This window comes from Ochotona princeps, chromosome 33 (assembly GCF_030435755.1).
Source record: "Ochotona princeps isolate mOchPri1 chromosome 33, mOchPri1.hap1, whole genome shotgun sequence".
In the NCBI taxonomy this organism is placed as follows: domain Eukaryota; kingdom Metazoa; phylum Chordata; class Mammalia; order Lagomorpha; family Ochotonidae; genus Ochotona; species Ochotona princeps.
This window is the reverse complement of record NC_080864.1, coordinates 2,943,818-2,962,931: the sequence shown is the minus strand read 5'-3', so window position 1 is coordinate 2,962,931 and position 19,114 is coordinate 2,943,818. Positions and strand designations below refer to the sequence as shown.

The 19,114-nt window shown below is 60.4% G+C and overlaps 1 protein-coding gene across 1 annotated transcript in view; it reads right to left on the bottom strand.

The window, feature by feature from the left end:
* Positions 1-18,601, bottom strand: part of LOC131478454 (complement C3-like) — a 28,553-nt gene extending 9,952 nt beyond the window's left edge. The window contains exons 1-24 of the mRNA XM_058657914.1: positions 18,489-18,601; positions 17,626-17,818; positions 16,792-16,954; positions 16,299-16,369; positions 14,964-15,058; positions 14,748-14,830; positions 14,568-14,658; positions 14,356-14,458; positions 14,124-14,250; positions 13,878-13,993; positions 13,633-13,779; positions 12,823-13,032; positions 12,528-12,734; positions 12,238-12,396; positions 11,563-11,692; positions 11,298-11,369; positions 10,887-11,087; positions 9,514-9,622; positions 4,993-5,078; positions 3,334-3,476; positions 3,020-3,232; positions 1,848-1,914; positions 1,615-1,701; positions 277-480 (exon numbers count right to left, since the gene is read on the bottom strand). Coding sequence (XP_058513897.1) covers positions 277-480; positions 1,615-1,701; positions 1,848-1,914; positions 3,020-3,232; positions 3,334-3,476; positions 4,993-5,078; positions 9,514-9,622; positions 10,887-11,087; positions 11,298-11,369; positions 11,563-11,692; positions 12,238-12,396; positions 12,528-12,734; positions 12,823-13,032; positions 13,633-13,779; positions 13,878-13,993; positions 14,124-14,250; positions 14,356-14,458; positions 14,568-14,658; positions 14,748-14,830; positions 14,964-15,058; positions 16,299-16,369; positions 16,792-16,954; positions 17,626-17,818; positions 18,489-18,562 — 3,151 coding nt within the window. The 5' untranslated portion in view covers positions 18,563-18,601. The remainder of the gene's footprint in view (positions 1-276; positions 481-1,614; positions 1,702-1,847; positions 1,915-3,019; positions 3,233-3,333; positions 3,477-4,992; positions 5,079-9,513; positions 9,623-10,886; positions 11,088-11,297; positions 11,370-11,562; positions 11,693-12,237; positions 12,397-12,527; positions 12,735-12,822; positions 13,033-13,632; positions 13,780-13,877; positions 13,994-14,123; positions 14,251-14,355; positions 14,459-14,567; positions 14,659-14,747; positions 14,831-14,963; positions 15,059-16,298; positions 16,370-16,791; positions 16,955-17,625; positions 17,819-18,488) is intronic.
* Between the last annotated feature and the right edge of the window lie 513 nt (positions 18,602-19,114).

Sequence of the window (19,114 nt, the reverse complement as noted above, 5' to 3'; positions counted from 1 at the left end):
CAGAGGGGGAGCAGGGCTTAGAGCAGGGACAGGGAGTCTGTGAGGGGTGGGACAGGGGTATACAGAGGAGAGGGGGATGCAGGGGTGGGGAGGAGATTTCTGGAGATTACAGGGAGAGGGAGGAGAGGAGTGGGAGGAGCTCCTAGCGGAAGGGTGGGGCCTTGATGAGGGGTGTGTCTTACTGAAGGGCGTGGTCTGGAGGAGGAGGAGAAGGAGGGGGTCTCGGGGAAGGGTTGGGGTCTGGAGCAGGAGGAGGGGTCTGCAGGTAGGACCCACCTTTTTTGATGAGCTCCAGAGCCTCGTCCCGCTTGCCCAAGGGGTACTTTTCCCACTGCTCGGTGAGGTCCAGGTAGTGCACGGCGATGACCGTGGGCGTCATGGAGATCATGTTCTGCTCCCCGCAGCCTGATGGTGTCACGATGAGGTGTTTCAGCCGCTCGCCGTCCACAGCATCCTCCGTCATCTGGGCCACAGGGGTGCCTGTAGGAGGACCCCGAGGGGGCGCTGAGGAGTGTGGTGGGAGGGAGGGAGAGAGGGAGCAGGAGGGTCCCGTGCCCCCATGGTTCCCAGCCTCTGCCCGGTCTAGGCCAAGGGGCAAGGACTGAGAGGCTGTGCCTGGCAGGGGGGTATGGAGAGGAGGGGAGGGGAGAAGCAGCTGGAGGGAGAGACCTGCTTTTAGGGGGAAATTGTTTGGGGGTTTCTGGTTGGCAGCCTCTCCTCCCAGGGTCTCTTGCTTCACAAGTGGGAAAATAATTTTAATAGCTAGCGTCACAAATGCGAGCAATCAGTCTTGCTTAGGTTATGGCCACAGATTCTTGAAAAAGTTGGCAGAGAACTGACCCTGAAAGGTAAGCTTAGGGAAGCGGGGCTTGGCCAAGGGTAGAGAGGCCCGCATTCCACAGCACAGTGCCCAGGTTCTCCGGATCCTGACTCCCCGGAGGGCATCAGGTGATGGCCTGGGTGCTAGGGTCTTTCCACCACCCACGTGGGAGACCCAGAAGAAGCTCCAGGCTCCTGGCTTCAGCCTGGTCCAGCCCTGGCCATTGCAGCCATTGAGGGAGTGAACCAGCCGATGGAAGCTCTCTCCTCTAACCCCCTGTAGAACCCCGCCTTTCAAACAGATTAAATAAATCTTTGGGAAAAAGAGAGACATCTTTCAGTTTTACCATTCAATAACCATTATGTCAGGTCTCACGTAATCACCCCACAGCACTTAGAGGCAGTCCTACTGTCCACCCACCACCATCCACTTCCCACCATGCTCCACTCCCACCATCCACCCCATCACCCCCCACCCCCACTACTCACCCTTCACCCTCCACCCCCACCCCGACTACCCATCCCCCACTACCACCCCCACCATCCACCCTGCCACCTCACAGGTTACAAGGTGGCCCCCTCGGCCCGTCTTTCACCCCTAGCTAATGCGTGCCAGGATTTCTGCTGTAGAAACACACTGTTTTTTGCTGACTCGAACACCCTCTGGAGGGTTCTAGAAGATGGCCCCAAGAGGGGCCGCTCCAGCGGATTTGGAGGAGTGGGGAGGCACGCCCCCTTCTGGGGACTCCCAGCTCCCCTGGCCCAGGAGGCGGTCAGGACTGAGGGACAACTTACCTTGCAGAAGGATCTTGGTCTCTGCTTCGGTTTCTGGGACTTGATCGCTGAGATCGGCCGGGGGGATCTCCTCCTTCTGGAAGCCCCCTATCCAGCCAGCGAGAGCCGCGTGAGCGCAACCTGACGCCCTCCCAGGCTCTCCCCTTCAGCGGGCTACGGGAGGAATGCTGGCCGCTCCACCAGGCCCCCCTCCTGCCCCACCGTGCCCATGCCCTCCCTGGCATCTCCCCCACCTTGGCCAAGGTTTTCTGGGTCCAGGGTTCGAACAGTCACAGTTTTGTTAACGGGGATCCCTTCGGGCTACACGGTGTTGAGGGAGGGGAGAGAGGAAAGCACAGACACACAGAAGGTCAGTGGGGTCCTGTTCGGCTGGTTGCCTGAGCTTAGGGGTCGTGGCCTGGGAACTCGGCCCCTCACTCTCTCGGCTGTGTGACCAGGGGGTTGCTTCATCTCTCCATGCCATGTTCTCATCCTTTATGAGGAAGAGGTGGGAGTTGGCACTGTAGTGCAAATAGTGAAACCACTGCTTATGACCCTGGCATCCCATACGGGCACCGGTTCGAGTCCCAGCTGCTCTACTTCCGGTCCAGCTCCCTGCTCAAGCGCTTGGGAAAGCAGCGGAGGGATGGCCCAAGAAGTACATCCCGGTCAGAGTCCTGGCTCTGGCTCCTGACGCCAGCTCCCTGCTGATGTGGACCCTTGGGTCTCTGCCAGCTACTGCGGCAGACCTGGTTTCTGCCTTTGGCCCTGACTGGGTACCACCGTGGGCATCTGTGGGGACTGTGAGTCCGAAGAAAGGAGAGGCCTCACTCTCTCCTCTGAAATAATAGAAGTGAACACGTTCGGAAAAGCACGCACCACACTAAATTCTTTTTGTCTTGACTGCTGAGTTCTTTTTTTTTTTTTTCTCCCCCAGTATTGTTAGAATTCTGTACCGCTGCTTTTAACATGTGAGCTCTGCCTCCAAACTTCTACAACTTTGAGCACTTGTATAATTCCAGGCTGGACACTGCAATTCGTAGTGAGCCTCCCGTGTGTGTCAGGGGCCCAAAAAAGGGGCGGTGTTGTGGCACAGTGGGCTCAAGTCACGGGTTTCCAAGGCCAGCAGCCCACAGCGGAGGAGCGCCAGTTCCCAGTCCTGGCTGCTGTACCCAGGAGACAGCAGGTGATGGCTTGATGCCTCCTGCTTGGAGTCCAGCTTGGAATCTCTGGCGCTAGGATTCGGCCTCGTTCAGATCTGGCTGTCATGGCCATTTGGGGTGGGAGGGAGTGTAGCAGCAGGTGGAAAATTTCTACAATCCTTTCTATTGTCTCTCTCTCTTTCCACTGCTCTGCCTGTCAGATGATGGACCAGGAGCCTTCCCTGAAGAGGACAAGGGGTGGCAAGGGATCCCCGAGGACTCACCACGACCTTCAGGGTCTTCTTGACACCGTCGCTGATGAAGCGATTATAGACAGCGGCCTTAACCTCGACCTCCTGCAGACCGATCTTCAGAGGCACAAGGACATAAGGGATGGGCAGCGAGGACTTGGGCGGGAGCGTCACGGTCTGCTGGTGGTTCTTCTTGGCCGTGGCCAGGCTGCAGAAGGCTGGGTTGTACAACAGCTCCACCCTCACCTTCCGGAGACAGAGAGAGACAGAGAGAGAGGTGTCAGGGCAGGGCTGTGTGTGTGCACCAGGCCGCCCCCCTGCCAGCACCACCCCCACTCCCGATGTACCTTGAGGGACTCGGACTCCCGGTAGTTATACAGGACAGCTCGGATCTCCACCTGCTCGTTGCGCACCACGGAGTAGGGCAGCCGCAGGTCAATGAAGAAGTCTTGCATCACCGTGACCTCATAGGGGTCGGCCACGCAGATTCCTGTCCAGGCATGGGTGGGGCAGGTGTCAGGGGTGGGAACATTTTTAAGGCAAGTGCTCATGTTTAAAAAAAAATTATTTTTTCTTTATCTACCTACCTACCTACCTACGAGGAGTCAGGGCTGGCCCAGGCACAAGCCAGGAGCTCCATCCAGGTCTCCCACACGGGTAACAGGGGCCTGGTCACTTGGGCCGTCCCCTGCTGCCTCGTGGGGTGCCCATCAACAGTGGGGAGCAGAGCAGGGGCTCCAACCCAGGAACTCTGAGGTGATATGCGGGAATTGTGACATCTGTGTCAAATGGCTTATTCTTTTAGAGCCAATTCTTCCACCCAAACCAACTTGAATCATTTCATGAAAAGAAACTCCATGTGCGTTGATTTATTTCTGACGCACAGAAATAGCTGGTGGGCAGGGTAATCTCCCATCCATCCACTGGCTCACTCCCTGCTCCCCCCGCCGGGCCCACGGGGCTGCGTGGGGATGGGCACCAAAGGCAGGAATCCAGAACACAGCGTAGCTTTCCCGTGCAAGTGGCAGGCACCCAACCACTTGAGGCGTCACGTGTTGCTTTTGTAGGAAGCTGGGATCCCGCAGCCCTGTACCGAGCCCCTGAACTGGTGCTCCACAGTGGCTAACGGGGGTCCTGCACGCTGAGCTCAACGCCAGTGCCCCCCACCCGCGCCGGGCCCTTTATCTCCAGGTTCAAGGATCACATGCTTCTATTACAACTAAGAAGCCACTGTCCAGGGCGGGGGTGGGGTAGTGGGGGACACAGGGGTGGGAGCTCGGGGTACAAACAGGAGCTATGTGTACTTTCTGTTCAATGTCGCTGGGAGCCCCACTGTGAAAAACAAAAAGGGGTGCATAAAAAAGCCACCCAATGTGAAAGTGTTGTCTGGTGGGTTAAACCGCCATTTGCTTGTCTGTACCAGTATTGTTGGGGCACATTTAGATAGCAGAGTCATGGAACTGTAACTCCTTACGAAGAGTGTGACATTATGGGGAAAATCAATCGAGGGGGGTAGGAAATGGGGGGAGGGGAATCCCAGACTATACAGAATTGTATGAGAAATTTCAAAAATTAAAAGAATGGGCCCGGCGGCGTGGCCCAGCGGCTTAAATCCTCGCCTTGAACGCCCCGGGATCCCATATGGGCGCCGGTTCTAATCCTGGCAGCTCCACTTCCCATCCAGCTTCCTGCCTGTGGACCTAGGAGAGCAGCAGCAGATGGCCCAAGTGCTTGGGCCCCTGCACTTACGTGGGAGACCCAGATAGAGTTCCTGGCTCCTGGCTTCAGCCTGTCGCAACTCTGGCCACTGTGGACATTTGGGAAGTGAACCAGGGGACAGAAGATCTCTTTCTCCATCTCTCTTTCTCTCTCTCTCTAATTCTGCCTTTCCAATAAATAAAACAAATCTTTTCAAAAAGCCCACCAGCTTTGGAGACCTCGTCCGTCGGGTCTGCCCTCCAGGCTGCGTGGGCCGTGGCCGGCAGGCATGCTGTCCCTTTGCTCACCTTTCTTATCGGACAAGCTCACGGCCATGATCTCCCAGGTGGTGATGGAGTCTTTCAGAAACACGTTCATGATCTTCGTGGAGATTCTGCACGGGCGAGGGGTTGGGCATCAGGAGGAAATGCCCAGCAAGTGCAGGGTACCCAGCGTTAAGCCCTTGCCCAAGTGCCCTGAGCTGGGCTGCGGGTACAGAGCAGTTCGAAGGAAGAGGAAGTGGGAAACTCTGAGGGGTCTCCTTCCCCCTCAGACAGGGTCTCCTTCCCCCTCAGACGGGGTCTCCTTCCCCTCAGACGGGGTCTCCTTCCCCTCAGACGGGGTCTCCTTCCCCCTCAGACGGGGTCTCCTTCCCCTCAGACGGGTGTTGTGGGCTGTGGAGCTGATTTACATTGCTTTAGCTGAGCACTCAGGAATCAGGCCTAAGGCAGTAGCACCTGGCCTTTGCAGACTCATTGGCGTCCTATTGTCCTGTTGATGGACTTGAGGGGAAGAGGAGATAATATGTAACAAGGAGGCTTAGGAGCAGACGGCTCCCAGCAATTCTACCACCACCATGGTCTCTGTGTGTCAGTGCTTTTCACTTGGACATTCGCCGTGCCTACTATGCCGGCTCAGCGGAAGAATTCTAATCTGTCCAGGCATTTTCGCTATTGTGAGACTGGCTTTTTACACAATGTGAACTTGGAGGTTAATGTCAATGTCTTACAAAAGGGCCTTCTATTATTCCTACTGTTTTGGGTGTCCCCATTGACCTTATGCTAATCAAGGGACCTGTGTTTAGGGTTTCGTCCTCTCCTTAACCTTTAGGTTCTCCTTTTCTTTGTGATACAAGATTAGGTTGTAGGATAAGGATTGTAGCAGGAATTTCTATTGTTTTTGGATAAAGCAGATGGCATGGTTGTTCTTAGAAACACCCATTTGATCATGACGTTAAAAGTCTGAGCCAGAGTTTAACTGATTCTGTATAAATAAAGCAGACGGCTTTATTGCCGTGTCCACTATCATCATGGAATCCTAGTGGTCCGTCTCTTTCTTTCTGCGCCTCGTCCACGCACCCTTCCCGAGTTCCGAAACCCAGGCTGGAACTGGACTCCGGCAGACGGGGTCTCCTTCCCCTCAGACGGGGTCTCCCCTCCACTCAGACGGGGTCTCCTTCCCCTCAGACGGGGTCTCCTTCCCCTCAGACGGGGTCTCCCCTCCCCTCAGACGGGGTCTCCCCTCCCCTCAGACGGGGTCTCCCCTCCCCTCAGACGGGGTCTCCCCTCCCCCTCAGACGGGGTCTCCTTCCCCTCAGACGGGGTCTCCCCTCCCCTCAGACGGGGTCTCCCCTCCCCTCAGACGGGGTCTCCCCTCCCCTCAGACGGGGTCTCCCCTCCCCTCAGACGGGGTCTCCCCCTCAGACGGGGTCTCCCCTCCCCTCAGACAGGGTCTCCCCTCCCCTCAGACGGGGTCTCCTTCCCCCTCAGACGGGGTCTCCTTCCTCCTCAGACGGGGTCTCCCCTCCCCTCAGACGGGGTCTCCCCTCCCCTCAGACAGGGTCTCCTTCCCCCTCAGACGGGGTCTCCCCTCCCCTCAGACGGGGTCTCCTTCCCCTCAGACGGGGTCTCCTTCCCCTCAGACGGGGTCTCCCCTCCCCTCAGACGGGGTCTCCCCTCCCCTCAGACGGGGTCTCCCCTCCCCCTCAGACGGGGTCTCCTTCCCCTCAGACGGGGTCTCCCCTCCCCTCAGACGGGGTCTCCCCTCCCCTCAGACGGGGTCTCCCCTCCCCTCAGACGGGGTCTCCCCTCCCCCTCAGACGGGGTCTCCTTCCCCTCAGACGGGGTCTCCTTCCCCTCAGACGGGGTCTCCCCTCCCCTCAGACAGGGTCTCCCCTCCCCTCAGACGGGGTCTCCTTCCCCCTCAGACGGGGTCTCCTTCCTCCTCAGACGGGGTCTCCCCTCCCCTCAGACGGGGTCTCCCCTCCCCTCAGACAGGGTCTCCTTCCCCCTCAGACGGGGTCTCCTTCCCCCTCAGACGGGGTCTCCCCCTCAGACAGGGTCTCCCCTCCCCTCATACAGGGTCTCCCCTCCCCTCAGACGGGGTCTCCCCTCCCCTCAGACGGGGTCTCCTTCCTCCTCAGACGGGGTCTCCTTCCCCTCAGACGGGGTCTCCTACCTCCTCAGACGGGGTCTCCCCTCCCCTCAGACGGGGCCTCCTTCCCCCTCAGACGGGGTCTCCCCTCCCCTCAGACGGGGTCTCCTTCCCCTCAGACGGGGCCTCCCCTCCCCTCAGACGGGGTCTCCCCTCCCCTCAGACGGGGTCTCCCCTCCCCTCAGACGGGGTCTCCCCTCCCCTCAGACAGGGTCTCCCCTCCCCTCAGACGGGGTCTCCTTCCCCCTCAGACGGGGTCTCCCCCTCAGACAGGGTCTCCCCTCCCCTCAGACGGGGTCTCCCCTCCCCTCAGACGGGGTCTCCTTCCCCCTCAGACGGGGTCTCCCCTCCCCTCAGACGGGGTCTCCTTCCTCCTCAGACGGGGTCTCCTTCCCCTCAGACGGGGTCTCCTTCCTCCTCAGACGGGGTCTCCCCTCCCCTCAGACGGGGTCTCCTTCCCCCTCAGACGGGGTCTCCCCCTCAGACAGGGTCTCCCCTCCCCTCATACAGGGTCTCCCCTCCCCTCAGACGGGGCCTCCTTCCCCCTCAGACGGGGTCTCCTTCCCCCTCAGACGGGGTCTCCCCTCCCCTCAGACGGGGCCTCCTTCCCCCTCAGACGGGGTCTCCTTCCCCTCAGACGGGGTCTCCTTCCCCTCAGACGGGGCCTCCTTCCCCCTCAGACGGGGCCTCCTTCCCCCTCAGACGGGGTCTCCTTCCCCCTCAGACAGGGTCTCCTTCCCCCTCAGACGGGGTCTCTTTCCCCCTCAGACGGGGTCTCCCCTCCCCTCAGACGGGGCCTCCCCTCCCCTCAGACGGGGCCTCCTTCCCCTCAGACGGGGCCTCCTTCCCCCTCAGACAGGGCCTCCCCTCCCCTCAGACGGGGTCTCCCCTCCCCTCAGACGGGGCCTCCTTCCCCCTCAGACGGGGTCTCCCCTCCCCTCAGACCGGGTCTCCCCTCCCCTCAGACGGGGTCTCCCCTCCCCTCAGACGGGGTCTCCTTCCCCCTCAGACGGGGTCTCCCCCTCAGACAGGGTCTCCCCTCCCCTCATACAGGGTCTCCCCTCCCCTCAGACGGGGTCTCCCCTCCCCTCAGACGGGGCCTCCTTCCCCCTCAGACGGGGCCTCCCCTCCCCTCAGACGGGGTCTCCCCTCCCCTCAGACGGGGCCTCCTTCCCCCTCAGACGGGGCCTCCTTCCCCCTCAGACAGGGCCTCCCCTCCCCTCAGACGGGGTCTCCCCTCCCCTCAGACGGGGTCTCCCCTCCCCTCAGACGGGGTCTCCTTCCCCTCAGACGGGGTCTCCCCTCCCCTCAGACGGGGTCTCCTTCCTCCTCAGACGGGGTCTCCCCTCCCCTCAGACGGGGTCTCCCCTCCCCTCAGACGGGGCCTCCTTCCCCCTCAGACGGGGTCTCCTTCCCCTCAGACGGGGTCTCCCCTCCCCTCAGACGGGGTCTCCCTTCCCCTCAGACAGGGTCTCCCCTCCCCTCAGACGGGGTCTCCTTCCCCCTCAGACGGGGTCTCCTTCCCCCTCAGACGGGGTCTCCTTCCCCTCAGACGGGGTCTCCTTCCCCTCAGACGGGGCCTCCCCTCCCCTCAGACGGGGTCTCCTTCCCCCTCAGACGGGGTCTCCTTCCCCTCAGACGGGGTCTCCTTCCCCTCAGACGGGGCCTCCCCTCCCCTCAGACGGGGCCTCCTTCCCCCTCAGACGGGGTCTCCTTCCCCTCAGACGGGGTCTCCCCTCCCCTCAGACGGGGTCTCCCTTCCCCTCAGACAGGGTCTCCCCTCCCCTCAGACGGGGTCTCCTTCCCCCTCAGACGGGGTCTCCCCCTCAGACAGGGTCTCCCCTCCCCTCATACAGGGTCTCCCCTCCCCTCAGACGGGGTCTCCCCTCCCCTCAGACGGGGTCTCCTTCCTCCTCAGACGGGGTCTCCTTCCCCTCAGACGGGGTCTCCTTCCTCCTCAGACGGGGTCTCCTTCCCCCTCAGACGGGGTCTCCTTCCCCTCAGACGGGGTCTCCTTCCCCTCAGACGGGGCCTCCCCTCCCCTCAGACGGGGTCTCCTTCCCCCTCAGACGGGGTCTCCTTCCCCTCAGACGGGGTCTCCTTCCCCTCAGACGGGGCCTCCCCTCCCCTCAGACGGGGCCTCCTTCCCCCTCAGACGGGGTCTCCCCTCCCCTCAGACGGGGCCTCCTTCCCCCTCAGACGGGGTCTCCTCCCCCTTCATAGAGGGTGTTCCCCCTCAGACAGGGTCTCCTTCCTCCTCAGATGGGGTCTCCTCCCTCCTCAGATGGGGTCTCCTTCCCCTCAGACAGGAAGATCTCCCCCCTGAGCTGGGACCTCCTCCCGGCTCAGGGACCTGGCGTGGGGACGAGGGGAACAGGCGGGCCTCCCAGCCTCACCCGTTCTTAGCCGGTTCTTTGAACTCCTCGATGGTCCAGAGCCAGCTCTCTGGGAAGTGGCTTCGGGAGACAATGTCTTCTTCTGGGATGATGTCTTCATCCAGGTCACCTGTGACAGGCCAGAGGCGAGCTTAGGACAGAATGCTCTTCCTGGCTGGCCCTCTGCAGCTCATCCCTCTCTGGGATGGATTCCTTCCAGGGCAGCCGATGACGTCATTAAAAAAGAAAACCCCTGGGGTCCACGCAGCATGTTAAGCTGCTGCCAGCAATGTTGGCATCCCGTAAGAATACCAGTTGGGGTCCCAGCTGTTCCACTTCTGTTCCAGCTCCCTGCTGATGACCTGGGAAAGCAGCAGAAGATGGCTCAAGGGCCTGGGCCCCTGCACTCATGTGGGAGACCTGGACGAAGCTCCTGGCTCCTACCTGGCTCAGCCCCAGCTGTTGCAGCCATCTGAGGAGTGAACCAGTAGATTCTCTCTGTAACTCTGAGTTTCAGCTAAATAAATAAATCTTACAACAGCAACAGCTGCATGCTTTTAGAAAGTCAACAACATTGGGTTGAGTTTTCCTCATACCGGATGGAAAGATGGGGCTCTAGGTTTCCACAGCAATAAAGGAGGTGGGACTCCACAGATCTGTAAATTCTACCTGTATTCTGGAATCTTTCATCTGAGTGCCTTTTGTGTCTTAACTCTGAAGCCCTGCTATGAACTACTACAAGCTGAAGAAATTACATTAACACTGGGGAGGAACACTCCCATGATGTAGACCCCCCCCCCAACACGTCCAAGGCGCTGTGGAATTCTCCCGAAACTCCCAGACCTTCTCCATTTGGCAAGAGAGATTGGTTCAGAGTTCATTTACGTGACTTTGCTTTGGCGGCACCTGCTCGGCCTGAGGTGTGGAGTTGTAGGTGCATTTTTTATCTTCTTCAAAGTCAGAGGAAGCGATGAGTGAGTGCATGAGCCCATTGCTAGGCAACCTAAGTACCACTCTCTCTCTCTCTCTGGGCACGTTGCATGCTAGTGTGCTTGGCGGAGGGCTCAGAGCCCATCACAGCCTGCTTGCGACAACCACATGGGCAGTGCCGTCATTTAGAACCTGGGTTCCAGAGGCCCTGGGCATGCACGGGTGACCGCAACTTCTGTCTGCTGGGCCAGCCCGGGCTGATGCTCCCCAGCAGACCCAGCCTTCATCTCTCATCAGACTGGCTTCTCCTCCTCCCTCCTAACTGGATCACCTGCCTTTACATATCTATCCTCATGCTCTCTCAGCCAGGAGAATCCTCCCCCCTCAGCCAGAGCCTCCTCCCCGTCACCTGGCATCCCCTGACCCTGCCTGCCCACTAGCCGCCCCAGCCCTGGTGGACTCACTCCTGGCCAGGCTCAGTGTCCCTTCCCGCCGGTGCTGCTCACGGAGCCGGGCTAGGTATTTGCAGCAGTCCAGGAAGGCTTGCACACACGCCTGGCCCAGGGCGATGAAGCGTGCCCTCTGGTCGCAGGAGAACTGCATGGGGTTCTCGCGCATGCCACCCTCGCAGCATCTGCGCAGTACCTTGTCCTTGTATTGGCCCGCTGTGGGAAGGTCATGGTTAGCCCTTCCGCTGGAACTCCCCCAGGGCCAGCCCTGCCCTCCTCCCTCTATGGTTCTTGGGGTCCCTCTGGGACCAGGCTCCTCACGGAGTGCTAGGTGAGGAAGGGCCAGGGAGAGTGATCTCCGTTTTCCATCCTCCCCCTTTGGACAGGGCCTTCCTCCTCCTCCTCTTCGCTTCGACAGGGACCCACCTTTGTCTGCCCTCTTCTCCTGGAGCTGTACTGAGCGACGCTGGCGGGCAGCTGGTTTGGGACACTCCAGTTCTGAACAAAACAAAGACGCACCTGCTAGGTGGCCCTGGTGCATGGCTCACGGTGGCCATGAGGCAGGGCTGTAACACCTTGCTTCCTCTGCCCTGTCTGCCAGCTGAGGGAAGCTGAGACCATGAACCCAGACCCCACCCCCGGGGTCCTGAAGCTCCACCCCTCCCTGTGGCTGCCCCGTGGGCTTCCTCACGCTTCCTCTGCTCCGTCTGTAGGGCTTTGTTGCTCATGAAGGACAGGCCTGCATCCGTGAAGACGCCTGCGTAGTCCTTGCCGCTGCCTGGGGTGCAGCCAATATCAGCCTTCTCCACCACGTCCCAGATCTGCAGAGGGAGAGGCAGAGGGCAGGGGGCCGGGCTGACAGTGTGCCCCCTCCCATCCAGCAGCAATCCAGCCACGCCCCCAGTCCTGCCTGTTCACAACACCACAGCCAAGCACTCTCAAGTCCAGGTGCGTCTCATTCGTCATCCTTGAATCCACCTCAACCGTGTTCCCATCTCTGCGTCCCCGACTCCACCCAATGCCAGGCCACATCACACCCACTTTCCTTCCTGGTGCCCAGTGACCCGCCACGCCCATCCCTTATCTCCACACCGCTGCCAACACCACTGGAATTCCACTTTCCAAAGACCCAAGCCAGCTGCCACCTGCGCCCTCACTGCCCACCCTGTTGCTATGCTCGTCCTATCTCCCACCCTCCCATGCTGGGTGATGGCAGAGCATGCCCCATGTTGAAGCTGCCCATTCCGTGGGCAGCGCCCCTGACCGTGAGCCCTCATGTCTCCCCTTAAATGAAGGTATTTCTATCTCGCCTTCCAGCTCCAGGCTGGCCCCCTTCCGTTTCGGCCTCTGCCACCCTGGCACACACCTTGCTCTGAGTGAGTTTATTCTTCTTGTTCAGCACGAACACGCCCTTGTCCACGGCCACCAGCCCCACTCGGGCCCCACGGTCGCCCTCTAACTTGAGAGTCATCTGCTGGCCAGGTAAATGCTGCTGGCCATCCCGTCCGCCGCCTTTGACCACCAGCTGTGGGTGGAGGTTGGAAGAGCAGGGAGAAATGAGCCCTTTGGGAGTTACGAGGGCGGGGAGGACGGGGGGCAGAGGCTCCCCAGGCAGAGACAAGCCGGGACAGGGGGAGAGAAGCAGGGGGTGCTCACCGTGCCCACACACGTGTCCTTCACGTCCACCCAGACAGAGTCGGCCACCACCTCCCTCTTGCCCTTGGCATCAATCAGAGTGTAGTAAGCCACCAGGCGGAAGGAGGGGATGAATTCTGGGGTGATGGTTAAGGGCAGGACCACCAGGTCCTGGCCGGCCTCTCGCACTTGGCGACCCGCCTTCAGCAGCCTCCCCTTGTTCATGATCTGGTGAGGGGGGGAGGGTAGGAACAGGTTGGCGGAGGTGAGGCAGAACCCGCAGGAAGGACGCAGTGGGCAGGGGCGGCCCACGCACCAGGTAGGTGTAGTAGCGGATCTTGGCATCCTGGCCTGGGTCTGTGCGCAGGTGGAAGTGGACGTGCAGCGGCTCGCCGGGCTTGAGCTCCGTGCGGGGCAAGGAGAGGTGTAGGTAGTTGTTGGAGTTGTATAGCGTGGTGTAGGGCAGGGCCTGCATGGTATTGGTGGCTTGGCGGGCTTCTGGGATACCATCCTTTTTGGTGCGCACCTGGCGGGGGGAGAAGGAGAACGGGGGAAGAGACATGCTAGCCAGCTGGGCCCCTAAGGGTGGCCGCCTCCTCATCTCCACGTCCTGGGGAGACGTGTCCACTCAGTGGCAAGAAGAACTTGGCGGAGGGGAGGTGATGTTAGGGAAGCTGACATGGGCAGATTCTCTTGGGGAGATGCGAGAGAGAGAAAGGAGATGAAGAAGTGAAGGAAATGGGAGGAAAAGAAGAAGAGGATGAGGATGAGGAGGAGAAGAAAGCTCGGGGGTTTCCATGCTGACGGCTTTGAAGGCAGGGGAAGGGGCCGTGAGCCAGGGGGCCAGAACCCCTTGAGGGGCACGAAGAGATATCTGGGGCAGAACTGCTCTGCCCGACCCAAGGAACTCTACTAAGCCTGTTATGCAAATGACATGATCCCTGCTGCAAACGAGAGGACCAAAATAAGCCAGCATGCAAATAGTAGGATCTTTTCATGCAAATGAGACGCCAATAGACCTGTATGCAAATGCCATGATGTCTTATGCAAATGAGAGGCTCTTGCTAGGCCTCCATGCAAATGACAAGGTTCCTACAGGCCAATGAGAACAGCCTTCTAGACTCACGGTGATGGGCAGGGGCTGCCGGCTGTTGGGCGTGTTGATGCTCAGCTTGGCCACGCCATCTTCTTGGGTCAGAGATTGCACATCAGAGTCCTGGGTCACCACAGGCACGTGGCGCGCTGGAGAGCCATCGGGGTTGGTGACAAACACCTGAGGACGTGGAGTAGGTGGGAGGAGGTTCAGGAGGAGCCTGAGGCGTGGTCAAGGCTCCGGACAAAGACGGTGGGGTCCTGCCCTCTGGGTCTCACCATGAGGTCGAAGGGCATGGCAGGCTTGAAGAACGTGGGTGTCTTGGTGAAGTGGATCTTATAAGGGGAGGTCACGATGGGGATCCCAGTGCGCTCAGCCTCCACCATGTCGCTGCCTGAGGGGGGCCGGCTGTGAGAAGCAGGCCTTACCCCCTCACATTGGGCCATTCTTTCCCACGAGGCCTGGCCTTTCAGCCTAGCTTCCACCCTCCTCCTAGAGCGCCTCCCACCCCAGCAGAGCCTCACCGGATTGCAGGATGACGGTTGCCGACACGTACAGTGACTTCCCCACCAGGGCCTCGGGCTGACTGGGATCCACCCCGTCCAGCAGCACCTGTCGCTTTAACATGGCCTCACCGTGGCCGTCCAGGATCTGGTGGAGTGAGGCGACAGGGGGAACTCAGAACAGGAGGAAGTGGGGTGAGGTGGGAGGAGCAGAGGGGTCAGACGGCGGGGGCGGGGTGGTCCTGGCAGGCACCTCAACGCGGGTGAGAGAATGGGCCAGCGAAATCTTCTGGTCTTCATCTTGAACCCCGAAGATGACGAAGGCAGTTCCATCCACGTTCTTCCCATACAGGAACCTGCGAGGTCCATTGGAAGCACATCAAAGCCCCGCCTCCCAGCCCTGGTCCCTTGCCATCCGTTTACTTGGGGAACCCAGCCTCTCCTGTCCCTCCCCTTGGCCCTCACCTGGCCATGATGGTGACCTGTAGACCCTGCGGGTCATCGATGTAGTAGAATTTCTCCATGGGCTCCAGGATGACCTCAAAACTGGGCAGCACTGCGGTGACAGACACCGTGCGTGAGGCCCAGCCATTCAGGTGTCCCCGCCTCGCCACCTCGCTTCCCCATGGCTGACCCCGTCCTTACCATACTCCTTCACCTCGAACTCAGCTGAGAAGACTCGCTGTGGTGAGTTCTCGTAGAAGGCCCGGATCTTCCACTGTCCCATGCTGCCGGGGTGGGACACAGGGTGTGGTCCGGCTGGTGTCCGGGGCGGCACCCATCTCCATCCCTGAGCCCCTCCTGTGAAGGGGACGTCCTGCCCACCCCTCTCCGCCCCACCAATGGCAGGCTTTGGCATACTTGACCAGCTCCGGAATGGGCCAGGACAAGGGCAAGATTCCATGCTGGTTGTGAGAGGACAAGGTGGAGCGCTTGACAGTGACGCCTTCGGGGTTCTGCCGGGAGACAGGTGATGTGTGTGTGTGTGTGTGAGAGAGAGAGAGAGGGGGAGGGAGAGAGCAGCTCTCTACAACCCCTAGGCTCCCCCTGCCCGACACCCGTGTGGGACCAGGGGCAAAGGGCATGGGTATAGTTTGCAGGCTGAGTGGCCCTGGGCAAGTTGTTTGACCTCTTGGTGCTCACTGCAGCTAAGAAAAGAAGAAAACCCTAACCTATTGACCTATTGTTACCATGGTCCTTTCTGAATACTTGCAATCACTAGCATTTTTATTTTCCATTTTCCTTATTAATGACTATCAATTTCTTTTATTATTAAGGGAAAGAGATTGTCCATGCGCTACTTCATTTCCCAAATGCCTGCAACGGCTAGGGCTGTGCCGGGCCACTCCATCCGGGTCTCCCACCTGACTGGCCCCTGTTGCCTCCCAAGGGTGCGTGTTAGCAGGCAGCTGGCTCAGAAGAGGGGTGGAGAGTCCGATGACGCCCGTGACCTATGTGGCGTTTCAGCCATGACCCCCACCCCCATGTCTGCCCCATGACCAGCATGTATTCCCCACAGCTGTGGTGCAGCGCTGGCATCTCATAAGGGCGCTGGTTCGAGTCCTGGCTGCTCCACTTCCCATCCAGCTCCCTGCCTGTGGCCTGGGACAGCAGTTGAGGACGGCCCAAAGCCTTGGGACCCTGCACCTGCATGGGAGACCTGGAAGAGGCTCCTGGCTTTGGATCGGCTAAGCTCTGGCAATTGTGGTCATTTAGGGACTGAACCAGTGGGTAGAATATCTGCCTTTTTAATAAATAGAGAAATCTTTAAAAATCTGCTCTCCAAGCTTCCCTGGGACAACGTGGAGTGTAGCTGCTGGGCCATCCACTCATGCTGCACATCAGCAGATACACGGACAAGAACTGGGCGAAGTGTGGCCCACTGTCCTCTTGGCAGGAAGGGGCAGGGGTGTCAGCTCCCAGCTGGGACACGACTGATGTTGGAGCAGGTACTGCCAGGAAGCAGGCCAGGCTGTGTGAGGGTTTGAGCGCTTTTCTGAGAAGTGGGGACAGCTTATGCAAAGGCCTTGGAGTTTCGCTGGACCAGGTGGGACTGGACTTGAGGGTTGGGGATGTTGTGGGGCTTTTAGGTCAAAGAAGATGGGCGCCCTTGGAGGGCTGCAGGTGGAGGAGGCGCTCGCATCCGTCCCTCTCAAATGTCCCCTGCCTGTGACCTGTGGCCTGGGCCAGCCGTACCTCGATGGTGACAATCACCGTCCGGCCTACGGGCAGCAGGTTGTGGTCCACGGTGAAGACCCGGTAGAGGACTGCAGGGTGGGGTGGGGAGTGGACAGAGAGACAGGGTGAGCCCCTGGGTGAGCTCCACTCTGTGCAGCCTCACCCACATGCAGGGCGTCGCTGGCCCCTTGCCTTGAATAGACCACGCATGCGCGATCTCGCTGGCCTTGGCCTGATGCACTGAGCGCATGCGTGGTCTTAGTCAAGCCTGGCTGTGACCTCAGGGACCTTGCGCATGCGCGCTCGTGCTGTCTCCTCGGGCCTCGCCTCTGGCACGTGCAGGGCATTGCCTGAGGCGCATGCGCCGCGCGTGCCAGCTCACTGGCCTGAGGTGCCGGGCGCGCATGTGCAGCAGGCTGGAGTCTTCGGCAGAGGCGTCGTGCGCGTGCGCAGTCTGCCAGGTCCCCTTCGCCTCAGCGCCCTGCGCGTGCGCAGTCTGCCCGGTGCGCACCTGAGGAGCCGGGCGTGTAGATGGTCTTGTCGGTCTGCACGAAGAGGTAGCCATTGTGCAGGCTGAGCAGCACGGCCTTCTCCACCGTCGTGTCCGCGAACGACGCCAGCACCGTCAGGTACTTGGGACCACTGCCCAGCTTGAGGTCCTTGTTGCTGGGGATCTGGGTGGGGAGACAACGTCCGGGCTGGGCTGCAGGGCCCCCCAAACCCCACAGGGCCCCCAGACCCCACAGGCCCCCTGAACCCCGCAGGCCCCAAACCCCGAAGTCTCCCTTGAAGTCCACAGGCCCTCTGAACCCCTCCATCCCCGCAGCCTTCCCTGAACCCCTCAGTCTCCCAGCCCCCAGTCCGGCTGCGCCTTCACCCAGTTTGGGGGAGGGAAGGGCACCAGCAGGAAGAACGGGGGAGGGGGAGGCTCCTGGAAGGGAAGGGGCTGAAAGAGGGAAAGAAACTTCCAGAAGTGTGGGTGCTGGAGGGGGAGGAGCTTGTAGGGGGCGGGGACTCAGAAGGGAGGAGCTTGGAATGGGAGGAGTCTCGGAGGGGAGGAGCTTGTAAGGGCGGAGACTTGCAGGGAGGGGCAGGACTCAGAGGGGAGGAGCTTGTAAGGGCGGAGACTTGCAGGGAGGGGCAGGACTCAGAGGGGAGGAGCTTGTAAGGGGCAGGGACTCAGAGGGGAGGAGCTTGTAAGGGGCAGGGACGCACAAGGAGGGGTAGGACTCAGGGGAGGAGCTTGGGGTGGGAGGAGTCTCGGAGGGGAGGAGCTTGGAAGAGGAGGCGGAGACTCAGGGGTCTGGCTTAGCTGTCAGCCCACCCTGCTGCAGCCAGCGCCCACCTTGAAGGTGACGTTGCCCAGGTAACCAGTGGCGCTGGTCAGCACCAGCTTCTCACTGAACAGCACTTGCTTCTTGGCCGGGAAGTCGTGGATGGTGACAGTGACCGGGATGTCCGCTGCCACGTCGTGGGCCTCCAGCACCACAGTCTCATCGTTGTCCAGGCGGATGATGTTGGGGGTGATGATGGAGTACCTGGGGGAGGGGATCCAGGAACGGGGTGGACCCCAGGGCAGAGGGCTCCGGGCCTCTCCTGAGTGGGCCACTGGTCAAGCCCCCCACCTCCCTACAGCCGGGCTGCTGTGCCCCTAACGCTGGTCCTGGAGGAGGTCCAGTGAGTGCCCGGGGTGTCTGCCAACCCAGTGTCCAGATCCTGGATCCCTGGACACTGCCGTGTCCTCACCGTGCCACCCCAGCCCCATCAGCCGTTGGGGCGTCTGAGAGCTGGGACCCCTAAGGCTGCAGGTCCCAGCAGCCTCTCCAACCCACCTACACCCAAGGCTCCAAACGTGGCCACCTCAACAGTCCCTGGAAACCCAAACCCACAAGCACCCCACTCCAGTCCCACAAACACAGCTGAAAGCCAACACCCCAACCCCGCACACAGCCAAGACCCTGTACCCCCAAAACACGAAACCCTCGAGGCTTGAAATGACCCCCACTCCTGCCACACCATCGCTCAGTACCCCCACCCCGTTGCAATGCCCACATCCTGCACATGCCCAGGAGCTGTAGGCAGCTGCAGGTACAAACTGTGTGTATTCAGCCTGAGTCCAGAAACACTTCAGTACACCCCATGTTCTCCAGGGGCCTGATTCCACGCACACATCTACCCCCACCCCCGTAAACAGCCATGAGCACTCACATGGGATCCCCCAGGACCAGGGGGAGACAGGGCAGCAGCAACAACAGTGGGCCGGGGCCCAAGGCGGCTCCCATGATGCAGGGACGGTGGAGGGGCCCAGGGTGGAGGGACACAGGGACAGGCTGGGGAGGACTGGGCAGGAGCTGCTGGAGCCTGCCTTTTATGTGGCTGCCGTCCTCCCCTCTCCCTGCGGTCTGTCCACTGCCTGGGACTGCCCCAGATTTCTCAATCCCCGGGGCCAGCATGTGGAGGGGGTGAGGAACCAGAGGGCATGACCCTGCCGTGACAGGAGCGGGCTGCCCGTTGCCCTGGCCTGTGTCAGCTCCAAGGCCAGCCCTGAACCTGAAGCCTTGATGTATTTACTCTGGAGCAGGGACACCCTAACATCTGTAGAGTCCCTGGACCCAGGCATGCATTTGTTCATTCAACAGAGTCCATCTCTGTTCTGGAAGCTCAGAAGCTTCCAGAAGCTTCCATGCAGATGGAGAGGCAATTCAGGATGGGAGGAAAGGAGCCCATGGTGGCCTGCTTGCAGAAGTGGGCATCAGGGCTAGCGAGCAAGCATATGTGGGGCTGTTTGCTCTCCCAGCCGGCTCACGTCCTGGGAGCTGGGAGCTGGAGCTAGC